This window comes from Schistocerca nitens, chromosome 5 (assembly GCF_023898315.1).
Source record: "Schistocerca nitens isolate TAMUIC-IGC-003100 chromosome 5, iqSchNite1.1, whole genome shotgun sequence".
In the NCBI taxonomy this organism is placed as follows: Eukaryota; Metazoa; Arthropoda; class Insecta; order Orthoptera; family Acrididae; genus Schistocerca; species Schistocerca nitens.
Window position 1 is genome coordinate 309,975,062 of NC_064618.1, and position 15,265 is coordinate 309,990,326.

Below are 15,265 nucleotides of genomic sequence, written 5' to 3' on the forward strand. Positions count from 1 at the left end.
TACTCAGAACTTTTCTTTTGTTTCCTTTACTGCTTGCTCAATATACAGATTGAATAGCATCGGGTAGAGGCTACAACCCTGTCTCACTCCCTTCCCAACCACTGCTTCCGTTTCATGTCCCTTGACTCTTATAACTGCCATCTGGTTTCTGTACAAATTGTAAATAGCCTTTCGCTCCCTGTATTTTACCCCTGCCACCTTTAGAATTTGAAAGAGAGTATTCCAGTCAACATTGTCAAAAGCTTTCTCTAAGTCTACAAATGCTAGAAATGTAGGTTTGCCTTTCCTTAATCTTTCTTCTAAGATAAGTCGTAGGGTCAGTATTCCCTCACGTGTCCCAACATTTCTACGGAATCCAAACTGATCTTCCCCAAGGTCAGCTTCTACTAGTTTTTCCATTCGTCTGTAAAGAATTCGCGTTAGTATTTTGCAGCTGACTACTACCATAGTTTGCAAAAAAGATATCCACATGAAATACTGAGCTACAGGCCCATATATATAATATCAGTGCTAACTAATGATAGAGTAGGTAATGAAAGATCAGCTTTTAGGTTGTTTTGAAGGAAATAACCTATTATGATATGCAACATGGCATGACTTAGTTACAAATATATGTCTGGGTTCTGTAGACAAGGAGTCTATTAGCATTGCTATTCTGTCACCTTAGTAAGGCATTCAGCTGTATCCCACTTAAGGCCCTGATCAGCAAGCTAAAATCATATGGTATTCTACAAACTCTTGAATACTACCTGAACAACAGACAACAGATTTTATCAGTGAAAGGAACATACTAAAGCTCACCAGATGGTAGAGTTTCGTCAGGACTGGCCCTCCCAAGGCAGTCAGTAGTTCTAATGGAATGTTGTCTATTCCTGGGGCCTTGTTTCGACTTTGGTCTTTCAGTGCTCTGTCAAACTCTCTCATTTCATCTTCATCTACATCCTCTTCCATTTCCATAATATTGTCCTCAAGTACATCGCCCTTGTATAGACCCTCTATATACTCCTTCCACCATTCTGCTTTCCCTTCTTTGCTTAGAACTGGGTTTCTATCTGAGCTCTTGATATTCATACAAGTGGTTCTCTTCTCTAAAGGTCTCTTTAATTTTCCTGTAGGCAGTATCTATCTTACCCCTAGTGAGATAAGCCTCTACATCCTTACATTTGTCCTCTAGCTATCCCTGCTTAGCCATTTTGCACTTCTTGTCAATCTCACTTTTGAGACGTTTGTATTCCTTTTTGCCTGCTTCATTTACTGCATTTTTATATTTTCTCCTTTCATCAATTAAATTCAATATTTCTTCTGTTACCCAAGGATTTTTACTAGCCCTCGTCTTTTTACCTACTTGATCCTCTGCTGTCTTCACCACTTCATCCCTCAGAGCTACCCATTCTCCTTCTACTGTACTTCTTTCCCCCATTCCTGTCAATTGTTCCCTTATGCTCTCCCTGAAACTCTGCACAACCTCTGGTTTAGTCAGTTTATCCAGGTCCCATCTTCTTAAATTCCCACCTTTTTGCAGTTTCTTCAGTTTTAATCTACAGTTCATAACCAACATGCCAACCAGCATGGATTCAAAAATCATTAGACATGCTAAACTTAAATCGCGTTTTTTTACATGACATCCTGCACATCAGACCATCAAGTAAACGCAGTATTTCTTGACTTGTTCTTGACTTGATGCACTTGTCTATAATGAAGAACTACCTGAAAAAAGCTGCACAAATAATCAGTCAGATCTTGATTACTTTAAAAGTTCAGAAACTTCAAATTGTGTACTGCACTAAAGGAAAAGTTGTAGTTTCCTATGACTACAATATCAGTGAGTCACAACTGGAATTAGTCAACTCATACAAGTACCTGGTGTAACACTTTGTAGGGACATAAAATGAAACGATCTCTGTCATAGGTATGGCAGACTTCGGTTCACTGGTAGATGTTGGGAAAATGTAATCAGTTGACAATGGATATTGCTTACAAAACATTCATGCAACCCATCTGAGAATACTGTTTGAATGTTTGGGAAGTTCACAAAATAGGACTAACAGGGAATATTTAACATACACAAACAAGGTCAGCAAGAATGGTCAGAGGTTCATTTGATCCCTGGGAGAGCATCATGAAGATACTGAAAAACCTAAACTGGTTATGTAAACCATCCCATGAAAAACTACTTACCAAGTTTCAAGAAACAGCTTTAAGCAAGGAATCTTGGAATCTACCACACCCCATATGAATTACTCCTATAGGAACAGTGAAGACAAGATTAGACTAAATACGGTATTTACCAATGAATTTAAACAACCATTCTTCCTGGACTTAATACATGAGTAGAATGGGAAGTAACCCTAATAAGTAGTTCAATGGGAGTACTCTCTGCCATGTACTTCACAGTGGTATGCGGAGCATAGATGTAAACGTAAATCAGGTGCATTCATTGAGGGAACATGTCTTATATCAATCTATGATACACAAATGGGATCAAATTTTAAGCGTAAATTACCAGCAAACTGTGACATAAGATAGGAGGACAGAAATTCTACCATGTCAGATGTGACATACATGATGATCTGAGGTTGATTCTTTGGCTAGCAGAGAGTCTGCTGACAAATGATTAAGGGCAGGCTGTTATTATTCAGGCATGTGATGATGGGAGACAGTGAATATATGAGAATGGAAGTCATGTGAGTTGCAAGTAACTTCAGTTACATGATAAATGAGTCTAAAGGCTGTAAATTCGACTAAATACCTAGGAATTATGATTATGAATAATTTAAATTGGAAAGAACATGTAGAAAATGTTGTGGGAAAGGCTAACCAAAAACTGCATTTTATTGACAGCACACTTAGAAAATGTAACAGATCTACTAAAGAGACCAGTTACACTATGTTTGTCTGTCCTCTTTCGGAGTACTGCTGCACAACCTGGGAGCCTTACCAGACAGGATTAATGGAGTACATCGAGAAAGTTCAATGAAGAGTATCACATTTTGTATTATCAGGAAATAGGGGAAAGAGTGTCACAGACATGATACAGGATTTGGGAATGACACCATTAAAATGAAGGCATTTTTCGTTGCGGTGGAATCTTCTCACGGAATTTAAGTCACCAACTTTCCCCTCCAAATGCAAAAATATTTTGTTGACACCAACCTACATAGGGAGAAACTATCATCATAATAAAATAAGGGCAATCAGAGCTCACAAGGAAAGATATAAGTGTTCATTTTTTCTACACACTGTTTGAGAGTGGAATAATAGAGAATTACTGTGAAGGTGGTTCAATGAACCCTCTGCCAGGCACGTAAGTGTGATTTGCAGAGTATTCATGTAGATGTATATGTGTATCCATTCATACCCTTGTCATATGTTAATAGTATTAATAAAACAGTGAATGGCATCCAGATGGCTGACTGACTGTGAAACTAATACAGTGAGCCAGCCACCCAAAAAAACTTGAAAAGCTTTGTAGAGTTAAATTGGGCAGGAGTCCTGATGCCACAAATAACATCAAAAATTTTCCTAATAGTGTTTCATGACCACCTAAAACTGAGGGGAAGTTCCTAAGTAGACCACGCTGCATTCCTGTGGATCCTCATGCTGCAAGAAATAAGTACCCAACATTGGGCAGTGTCTGATATGAAGGTGAGCCAGGACCATTTCCACTCTTCTCAGAGATCAAAAGGAAGGGCCCAATGGTTAAATAGATGGTTTGACCAATCGCAGCATGTTATTGGCACCTTCTGGTCACTATCTTTCTTAATTAGCCAACACTTTCTTTGTCACCTGTGACATCACAGCCTTAGGGGGATAACATTACAGCCAGTAGGTGGACAGTAAGGTGAACAGTGGTATTTTCCTGACAGATAGCTTTCACTGCTCTGCCAGTTTCCCTATTCCCCTCAATTCTCATGTGTCCAGGAATCCAGGAGAAGCCAGCTCTTTCTTCTGCCTGTGTAGAAGATGGATAGTGTCCTGGGCCATCTGAACTATCCTATCTACTAGAAAAATTTTCCAAATAGCCTGAACAGCACTCAGAGAGTCCGAGCAAGCAAGAAACTTCCCTCTGCAAAGAAGTCTCATTGGTCTCCGGTGCCTTCTTGAATGCCCACAGCTCTATATAGTACACTGAGAAGTGACTTGGTTGGCTGATTTTAATTATAAAATCTGAGAAGATAACAGAACACCCAAATTGTTCCCTTGCTTGGAACCATTGATAAAAACCAACATGTGCTTGTGACACTCCAAAAAAATCAGTTAAAATACTTTTTATAACTGTAGCTGGAGTGGTGATTTGTTGTAATCCATCATATCCAAATTAAGAGTGGGCCTATCAATCACTCACAAAGGTATTTGTTCCATACCTATTTAAGAACTGATGCACTTGCTACACCAAGTTGCTCAAGATAGTCCTCACTTTGTATACTTGTTGCACCATGAGTAGTTCTCACCAGACGGTAAGAGACAACTCACCAGCTTCTGCACAGAGCCTAGGTATGAGACTTGTTTGGTAGGCTCCTGTAGCCAGTCTAATGCCTGCATGGTATACGTCATCCAATATCTTTAAATAGGAAAATCTAACTGAGCCATAGATTATGCTGCCATAGTCAAGCCATGAGCGGATGAAGGTTCTATAAAATGCCAACAAATTGGACCGATCTGCTCCATAATTATTACTGCCAAGATATTCTAAGATGTTTAGTGCCTTCAGACACCTACATGTCATATCATGGAGGTGTGGCAGCCATGTTAACCTCTGATCAAAGATGAGGCCCAAGAACTGCAACAAGGTCTTAAAATCGAAGACAGTCACCCACAGCCAGCGTTCTGGGCAAGTAAAGGATTGGCATCAACAATTAAAATAAACACTAACAGTTTTTTTCTGTAGAGAATTTAAAGCCAGTTATATCAACCTAATTCTCCAGCCTCTTAAGGGTCAGCTTTAACTGATGAGCAGTATTTGTGAAACTGGAGGAAGAACAGAATACTGCAAGGTCGTCCACAAATAAGGAATATTTGACTTGGCTCCTTATTGTGGACGAGATACTACTGATTGCAACAATGAAAAGGGTGGCATTCAGAATGCAAGCCTCAGGAACACCGTTCTGTTGAGGGAATCAGTCGGAGTATGTAACACCAGCTCAGTACCGGAAAAATCACTGAGTGAGGAAGGACTGCAACAAGATGATGAGACACCCATGAAATACCCAGTTATGCAGCTGGCCAACGATACTGTGTTTACAGCTGGTATCATATGCTTTCTCCAGATTGAAGAAGATACCAATAAACTGCTCTTTGGACAGGAATGACTCCTGTATTACACACTCTAATTGGAGGAGATTGTCAAGTGTGAACCGATATTTCCAAACTACAGACTGGAAAAAACTGAGAAATCCCTTGATTTTGAGAGTGCACAATAGGTGTTAGTTTATCATCTGCTCATGGATCTATCCTGTACAGCTAGTGAGCACCACAAAATTCCTGTAGTTATCTAGAGACAACCTGCCCTTCCCTGGTTTGAGAAGTGGTATCAGAATTTCCCACCACAATGGATCCAGATAGTAGCCTTCAACCCATATTTTGTTGAAGAGGCATAGGACGACTACTTTTGCCTCCATGGCTGAGTGCCTTTGGATCCCACATTGAATCCTTTTGGGTCCTGGAGCAGTGTCAAGCACAGCAATCAGCACACACCCATAGTTCCCGCAAGAAGAAAAGGCAGTTATATGACTCAGAGTTGTTAGACAAAAAGTCTAGTCTGTGTTTCTCCCTATGTTGGTGGAATCAATAATTGATGTAGTAGATGGAGGACAAATCCCAAAAGTGTTTTGCCATTGTCTGCACTATTTTCCTTAGTGCTGCTTGGAAGACATCATTGTTCAATATGGCAGATACTCAGCCTGGACTTCTAGTCCCTGATGTCTTCCAAACTGACTCCAATACCTTTCTTGCTAATGTGGAATGTTGAGGGATGTTCAAAAATCTCTCCATACATTTCGTTTCCAGTCTGTGATGACACAATGAGCTTACCAAAATGCTGTGAGATTGTCTCCACTTGGTCTGCTTCTGAACCAATGTAACGCAGCACATCTGTCTCAAATTGCCATCTGACATTCCTTCTAGGCTGGGCAGAAGATAAAGGAATGGGGAAATCAGCAGCATGGTGCATCACATTCATGATGAGGTCCACCAACTCCTGGGTGCTGTCACAGAGTTGGAATACTCAGCAGTGCAGTGGCCAGTTTGCTCTGATGAACATCCTTTTAGGTGGCCGCTGTTCTGGCATTTTAGATGCAGCTAGGTGAAGCCAATGAGAAATTGGTCACTTGAGCATCAATCATTAGCCATTTCCCACATAATGGTATCTGCATGGGCAGGAGAGCATTGGGTAAGCTCTTTAGCAGAGAGTAAGCAAGCAGTCACGCAGAAGTATGTCATTTCACCAATATTACATATGCAGATAACCTCTGACACCAATAGCCTCTCAGCTGCGCAACCTCTGGAGTAAACGGTAGAAGAGCCCAAGAGCACATGGTGTGCACTCATGACACCAATTAACAAGGATGGGCAGGGGAGTTATCACATGAGATCAGTAAGTGTCACACCATCAAAGGGTTCCTGCAGTGAAATTTACACATAGCATTCTATTAGCTGAGATGTTGCATACACTGCTACTGCAACACCTTATAACTCTGTGGCGAGGGTGATGGGCAAGTAGTTGTGAGCTTTGTCAATGAACACAGCTACATCACCCTTTCCTTACTCACAATTTAGGTCATCCTTCCCATGAAGGTTAAATACTACCAACAATGGAATATATGTGGCCTTGAAGTATGTCTCCTGGAGGCATATGCACATAGACTTCTCTTCTATCAGGAGTCTTACTCTGAGATGAGAAAAGTCATTGGATACCTACTAATATTGTGTCGGACCACCTTTTGCCTGGCGTAGCGTAGTAACTCAACATCGTATGGACTGAACAAGTCGTTGGAAGCCTCCTGCATAAATATTAAGACATGCTGCTCTATAGTTGAGCACAATTACGAGTGTTGCTGGTACAGGGTTTTGTGCACGAACTACCCGTTCAATTTTGTGTCATAAATGTTCGATGGGATTCATGTCTGACAATCTGGATACCCAAGTCATTCACTTGAATTGTCGAGAATGTTCTTCAACCAATCGCGAACAACTGTGGCCCAGTGACATACCACATTGTCATCCATAAAAATTCCATCATTGTTTGGAAATATGACATCCATGAATGGTTGCAAATGGTCTCCAAGTAGCTGAACATAACCATTTCCAGTCAATGGTCAGTTCAGCTGGACCACAGAACCCAGTCCATTACGTGTAAACACAGCCCACACCATTATGGAGCCACCACCAGCTTGTACAGTGTCTTGTTGACAACTTGGGTCCATGGCTTTGTGGGGTCTGTGTCACAATCAAACCAAGCCATCAGCTCTTACCAAATGAAATTGACACTCATCTGACTAGGCCATGATTTCCCACTCACATGGGGTCCAACCAATATGGTCACAAGCCCAGGAGAGGCACTACAGGTGATGTTGTGCTGTCAGCAAAGGCACTCGCATCGGTAGTCTGCTGCCATAGCCTTCTGGTGCCACATTTTGCCACACTGTCCTAGTGAATAAGTTTGTCATACCTCACACATCAATTTCTGCAGTTATTTCATGCAGTGCTGCTTGCCTGTTAACACTGACACGTCTATGCAAAGGCCGCTGCTCTCAGTCGTTAACTGAAGACCATCAGTCACTGCATTGTCTGTGGTGAGAGGTAATGCCTGAAATGCAGTATTCTCGGCACACTCTTGACATTGTGGATTGTGGAGTACTGAATTCCCTAATGATTTCCAAAATGAAATGTCCCTTGCATCTAACTCCAACTACCACTCCATGTTCAAAGTCTGTTAATTCCTACTGTAAGGCCACAATCATGTCAGAAACCTTTTCACATGAATCACCTGAGTATAAATGACAGCTTCACCAACCCACTGCCCTTTTATAGCATGTGCACACGATACTACCATCATCTGTGTACGTGCATATTGCTATTCCATGACTTCCGTCAACTCAGTATAATTTCTCTGAATGTGACCTACAACTGTCAACATTCCATTGAAGGATGGGAGCCATTTTAACCACTGGATTTATGTACTGTTAAAGCCTGCAGCCTAGGATGGGAGTTCAAAATGCTAGAGGAGGAATAGTTAGGCTTGGCAGGTCATCCAAATATATCTAGGTACATTGAACAGCATTCCCCATCAGATGTTACTGAAGCACTACAGTTAAAGGGTTTGACATTGTGCTTTTTAGATCAGCTGTTACTGGACATTGGTTTCCCTTTGTGCGGGCAGTGTGTTAAAGCAGATGTAGATATCTCGCAACAAGACATTAGTTTTTGGAGCAAAGCTAATAATTGCAGCAGTGCCCTGACAAGTGCAGGTGGATGTGCTGGCATCTACACTGGCAGTTAGTGTCGAGCAATCAGACCTGGCTGCTGGTTGCTGCACGACGGCAGATGTGCTTTGAGGCACCAGATTTTCCAACTGGTTGCTTATGAGGGTAAAGAATGAGGCTGCAAACATTGAAGGTTGCATAGTCTTGTAAATCTCTTTAGTCTCAATGTATGGTAACTGGCTTCTGATCTAAAATTCCTGAATTTTCTGTTCCTGTACATAGACAGTAAATTCCTTTGACCAGACTGGCTATGTGCCTAAGCAATTAATACCTAGTGAGCATGGATCATGAGTATCTAAACCATTACTTCCACCACAGGTTGGCTTCCCTTTGCATGCTGGGACAGTGTGCCCAAATCTCTGGCATTGAAAGCTGTACACTGAATTGGGGACATACAAGCAGACTCTATGGTGTAACAAACCAGCCTCGGTGAATTCAGATAATGTGGGTGAATCAAAGGTGACAACAAAACATAATTTATTTTAACTGTTAAAAGTACACAAAATGCCAAATACTGTAATGTAGTCATGCTGCAGTCTGATCTACACCTGTTTATAAAACAAACAAACACCAATCCTGAAGATATGCTACAAGCTATAATAGGATAATTGTTGTATTTCATACGTACATCTTTTAAAAAAATTATTTTCTATGTGAGAGAATAAAATTAATGTAATATTCTCAACTAAACACTTTGGTGAAGTATACGTGAATAATATGTTCTGAATTCATACACTGAAAATTAATTGAAAATAAAATCAAATGCTTAAATCCTAGAACTCACCTTTATACACTGTAGAATGTCAATTTGTATGGGATCACGTTTCTTTGGTAACTTTCCTAATTTCTTCAGGGAACCTTTAGGTTTTAGTTTACTTGGAACATAAAATTTCTTTCCCACCTTGTTTATCATTTCTTCATTAACAACAGGGTGAGTCTCTGATATTTTCATACACTTTCCCATGTTGTTAGTAGCCTTATCTTGCACCCTTGATTTTTCACTTTCAGACTGCATTGATGAATTTCGGCAAGTCATTACAGGAAATATGTCATTACGTTTCAATACATTTAATGCTGGAAATTCTTCAGAATTGAGTAATGATCTCTTATTCTCACTTTGCAAAGATCCAGAATCCTTCAAAATTTTGTGGAATGTGTTGTGATCAATAATCTGAATCCTTTGTCCCTTTGGGTACTGAAGATTCTTTTTGTATTCAAGCTCACGTTGCTTTCTTTTTTCATCTTTGGCAAGTTTCTTCACTATCTTCCTTCTCTCCTTCTTCTTGTCTACAGAACTACCAGTGGAGGCATCAGCAGTGGTGTTTAATAGCAATGACTCAGATGTTTCATACATTTCTATTGTCGTTTGAATTTTGCAGTTATTCTCTTCAGCATTTTTGGTTTCATAAGGTAAGTGACTGTTCAACTGGCCAGTATTTTCCTCTTTTCCTTTTGAGAGATTTTTGGTAGTATGTTCTTTGAGGGATTCTTGGCTATATTGTTTTTTTTGTCTTATTGTTTTCTTTGTATAGCTTATGTCTGAGAGCTCAGACTGAGTACTTTCCACATATCCACAAGACGAAATAGGTGAATCAGGTTCGTTCTGGTGTGATGCTTTCTTGGAAACAATGCAGGAAGATGTCTGAAGACATGATTTTTCTGTTTTAATGGGCAATTTGTGGTTATGCTCTATATCAGAAATATTGTCTGGTGACTTCAGTGGATTTTTGATCTGTGTGTGCATACTGTCCTTCTCTTTCTTTGGGCTGTCAGGGTTTTCAATCTGAGTGCTGTTCTGTACAGGACCAGAAAGTTCAGTTGTTTTGGATAAATGTCTTGCATTTCCTTTTTTTGGAGAACTCATGTTGCATTCACATTACCCTCAGTCACAAAACAGAACCAAAGTAAAACTAATGCATATCTGGAAGTGATGATAAATCTGTGAAAAAAATTGAAAAATTCCATATTAAACATTATTTAATAAGTACTGTGCAACAATAAAAGGTTGTTTGATATGTAAAACAATAACTTCTGTCTCTAAATGTGATGAACTACAATGAAACAAATAGAATTATTCTTAAAATAAACAAATTTAAGTTATTGCTAGCAATACACTGCAGTATTTCCTGTGGGACTATCAACAATATCTGTTTATTATATGTACAACTACATCTAAATTTAAGACATTTATTTGTATTTGTATATATAAGAAAATTTTACATTAATATTGTGCTATATTGCTCTGTGTCCACTAGTTCATCAAATTAATGGCAAATTAATATTAGAAAGTGGCCAGTACAAAATGGAAGGAACTGAAAGTGTGAATATCTACTAGCAACAAACATAAACATTTACAAAATTTGGAAGCTGATGATGAATGAAGACTAACAGCCTTACTTGTTTCTAAGACTTTCATACTGGGAATCACAATGTATAAAATCGTAATGTTTCTCACATAATGAGATGTAAAATACAATTTTAACTGTCTTATAGAATAGATACGAGGAAATTTTGGGCACTAACAAACTATGGGAACTGCTTCAATGACCACCGAGAAAAATGCAGTAGATGTAAGGCCTCACGCCAATGTTCTTCAATTGTATTTTGGAAAAGACGATAGGGGAAGGAATTTTAGACTTCAAGAAATCAGAATGGGATATAAGAACTTGAATGTCAAACTCAATTGTCTAGACTCTACAGATGAGTTAGTAATATCTACAAAATTATCAATACAGCACCTGAGTAAATCACTGTTGAAATAGATGGTAGGAAAGGCTCGATAATAAATTTCATTTTAGAACACGATTAGGTAACACACATTAAAAATACTCCAAAATTCCTCAGCACAAGACACGGTACAGTCAAAAAATGAATAACTATATGTAATTAGGAGAATTAATATAGCCAAATAATCTACACAAAGGAGGGGAAAAAAACCAGAGCCCAGAAAGTGGAAGTGGCTTATCAATTCATGAAGGACATTTACAGTAATAAAATGACTTTAAATAAAAACAAAAATCCAATACTAAAGCACTGTCATGAAGCCAGAGTCCCTTTATGCACTGGAATTTAAGACTTTAGCAACAGTGTAAAATCTGAAGAGTTGGACAAAAGAGAAAGGAAGTTATTACAGTAAATACTCAGGCCAAAAAAAGTTGGGAGTATGCGGCCACGAAAAGGTAACGAATAATTCTACACCCAAATGGTAAAAGTATCAGATGCTTTCAGAAAAAGTAGAATTTCATTTTATGGTCACCTGGCTCAAATAAATCTGGAAAGACTGACTAAAATAATATCTGAACATTTTGACAAAAAATCCCAAAACACAAATCAATAGTTTTGGGGAAGTAAAAAAGGACTTAGCAGAAATTAATGTTATGAAAGCAGAAATTCTATACAGGCCCACTTTTCGAAACAAGATTAGGAAGTTCAGGGGTTTTCAGGAAAAGGTCAGAAAGCACATCACTATATGGACAGATGAAAGAAGATGGTCAACATCAAGGAAAGAAAAATTAGTTTCATAGCTGTTGGTGCACCAGATAAAATATATGATGTTTAAGTCACTGTGGTACTCATTTAAACTAGAAAGGGTTGGTATTGTTTGTTGAACACAGTCACATTCACTTATGAACTATTTATAAGTTGGAATTTTGAGAGACATTACATGAATGTTGAAACAAAAGAAATAAGGATTACAGTCTGAGCAACTTTAGTACAGTATTTGGCAATCACTACAGCTTCAGATTGTCAATGATACATCTTGCAGGACATAAGCTACACTGGAATAAATGCTGCTCTTTTGTTGAATTCTACAGTCACAAAAGGTTATTGTCATGGAATAACCTAATTTCTGCAAACTATCCTTTGAACTTGCAATCCCTGTTCTGAGCCTGTTCAGAGTTTTCCACAGGGACATTCTTCAGTGAAACCAGCAACTAGATTTTCCAATGAACTTCCTGAAAGTCAAGGCGTGGTTGAGAATTACACCAAGGTACTTGAGCTGGAAACTTTGCCCCAGCTGCACTCTTCTCCATGTCACTAGAAGTTTCCTATGGTTCTATCTGTTCCTCAGATGGAATGTGCACACTTGTGCTTTTCTGGGATTTGGTTTTAACTGGTTCTTACAGTGGATTTATCTTACTCCTTCAAAACATCAAGATTTTGTTCCTCTTGTTCAAAGGTCTCACTTTGGGAAGAAAGTGTAAGGTCATCAGCACAGGTGAAATTGTGTGTGCTATAATCTCACCAAAGTAATAATTTTTGTCCTAACAAGATGTGGCCCTTCCACAAACTTGGGCCATGTAACAGTTCATTGTGATATTGACTGGAATGATGCTGGATTTAATAAACATTATGTCCAAACATTATTTTCAGTCACAACTAATGCAAGACAGCTAAACCTCAATGTTGACCCAGGTGTTTGGCACACTCTCAATATTCCATACAATACGAAAGATTTTCAATGAGGTTCAAATCCATGGATTGTTTGTGTTGGAACAGGAGAGTAGATTGGAGTGGAGTGGGCAGCATCTGGTACTGTTTTGTTGCTCATTAAAATAGAGAGCAAATTGCATAACTTGGTTGTCCAGCAGCTCATTGTAGCTGTTCCATCTGAAAACACTAACCAACGCAAATGATGGTCCCACTTCTCTTTAATTAAAAGACCCTAAAGGACACCACAGACACATCACTAGTTACCACCACCATTTGTATGCAGTCCTTCCAAAAAATTTTACATAGTTAGTCCGCAGCAAATATGACGCCATATATCATTCACATATAGGCATAACATGATATGCCTTACCAAATAACATTCACAGACCTCCACAATTCACTGTTGGTGCCTCTGAACACTGGAACTGAGGTACTGTGCTGAATGAATCAGTAAGTTTATGGCATGCAAACCTGCTCCAAGTATACACTTGATGCTACTGCTTCCAGAGAATTTGTAACTAAATGGGTTGAAAATGACTATCTGATGTTCTGTAGCAATTTTCAATTCAGAGAGAAATATGTTTTAACCACATGCTGGGAGACAAAGTAGCAATCCCAGTCCATTATATTTATCTTTCAGCTGCAATTCCGACACACATATCTTGGAGACTGGGATGTTTGTCCCTGAATGCAAATCCCTAAAACAGTAAGTCTTGATGCACTACTTCCTTTGCAGTATTATTTTTGTTATGCCCATAGCCAGTAGCTCATTTTGTCTATATTGCCCTAATATCACATCCTGGTTAATTATTTACATGTTTCACAGATCATCTGAATCATTCTTTTATCAAAATGATGTGGAATGAGTCAGTTTACAAGATAAAACAATGGAAACAACAGGTTGGAATATCAACAATATAAGAAAAGATAGATTGCTACTTGCCATAAAGGTGACAAGTTAAGTTGAAGACAAGCACAATTAAAAGACGCTGACACATAAGCTTTCGGTCATAACCTTCATCAGAAAAAAAAGAGAAACATGCACCATTCGTTCACATAAGCAAGCACATCTCGTGCACACATGACCGCCAACCCTGGCAGTTCGGACCAGAATGCAACTATCATGTGGAATGGAAGCAGCAAGCTAGAGAGGGTGGGGAAGGGGAAGGGATAGCAGTGTGTGGGAGGGGGGAAATAGGAGTGCTGTCTGGTGGAGTGTGTAGGAACTAGAATGCCAACATGTACCACTCTGCAATTCACACTTCTGTGCCTGACAGAGGGTTCATACTTTTCTCTACTGCTCCACTCTTTTCAGTGCTTAGCAAATATGAACACTTAAATATTTCTGTAGGAGCTCTGATACTTCTTATTTTATTAAGATGATCCTTTCTCCCTATGTAGGTTGGCACCAATAAAATATTTTTGTATTCAGAGGAAAAAGCTGGTGAACAAAATCTTGTGAAAAGAACTCACATCTACAAAAGATGCCTTTGTTTTAATGATTGTCACTACAACTACATACCTGCGACACTCTCTCCCCTATTTTGCAATAATACAAAATTAGCCATCATTCTTTGGACTTTTTTGATGTTCTCCTTCAGTGCTATCTGGTAAGGATCCCATAGAGCATAGCAATACTTTAGCACAGGACAGACAAGCACAGTATAGGCAGTTTCTTTAGTACACCTGTAGCATCTTCTAAGTGTTTAGCCAAAACAATGCAGACTTTGATTTGCTTTCCCCACAACATTATATATGTGATTGTTTCAGTTTAAGTTGTTCATAATTTTCACTCCTAGATATTTAGTTGAATTAACAGCCTTTAGATTTGTATGATCTATTATGTAAAAAACATTTAACATATTTCTTTTAGTACTCATGTGGATGACCTCACACTACCTTTAAGAGTCAATTGCCACTTATTGCACCAACAGATGTAGTGTCTAAGTGATTTTGCAATTGGAGGAAGTTGCTATCAAGCTGTCAATAGGACCTGGCCTGACTGAGGAACAGCACCAGCGAGTGATACATGTTCTGCACCAATTTTGGAATTCTTTCAAATCAGGTGTGGAGAAAAGTCAAACCAAGTGCTAAAACACCATATCAACAGTGGAAATCGTCCACCAATTAGCCAGCGCTTGTGCAGGGTGTTGCAGGCTGACATCGGACAATAATGGAAGAAGTGTAGAAGATGCTACAAGATGATGTCACTGAACATTCAATGTGTCCTTGGTCCTCTCCCATGGTCTTTGTGAAGAAGGATGACACCTGACGTATCTGCATCGACCACCAATGACACAAAATCATGAAAGAAGATTTCTACTCATTTCCGCACATTGATGACACCCAAG

General features: G+C 39.1%; 1 protein-coding gene across 4 annotated transcripts in view; it reads right to left on the reverse strand.

The window, feature by feature from the left end:
- Positions 1-15,265, reverse strand: part of LOC126260251 (uro-adherence factor A) — a 138,579-nt gene that overhangs the window by 106,269 nt on the left and 17,045 nt on the right. For all 4 annotated transcript variants that reach the window (XM_049957572.1, XM_049957570.1, XM_049957571.1 and 1 more), the window contains exon 2: positions 9,265-10,419. In XM_049957572.1, the coding sequence (XP_049813529.1) occupies positions 9,265-10,344 (1,080 nt within the window). In that variant the 5' untranslated portion in view covers positions 10,345-10,419. The remainder of the gene's footprint in view (positions 1-9,264; positions 10,420-15,265) is intronic.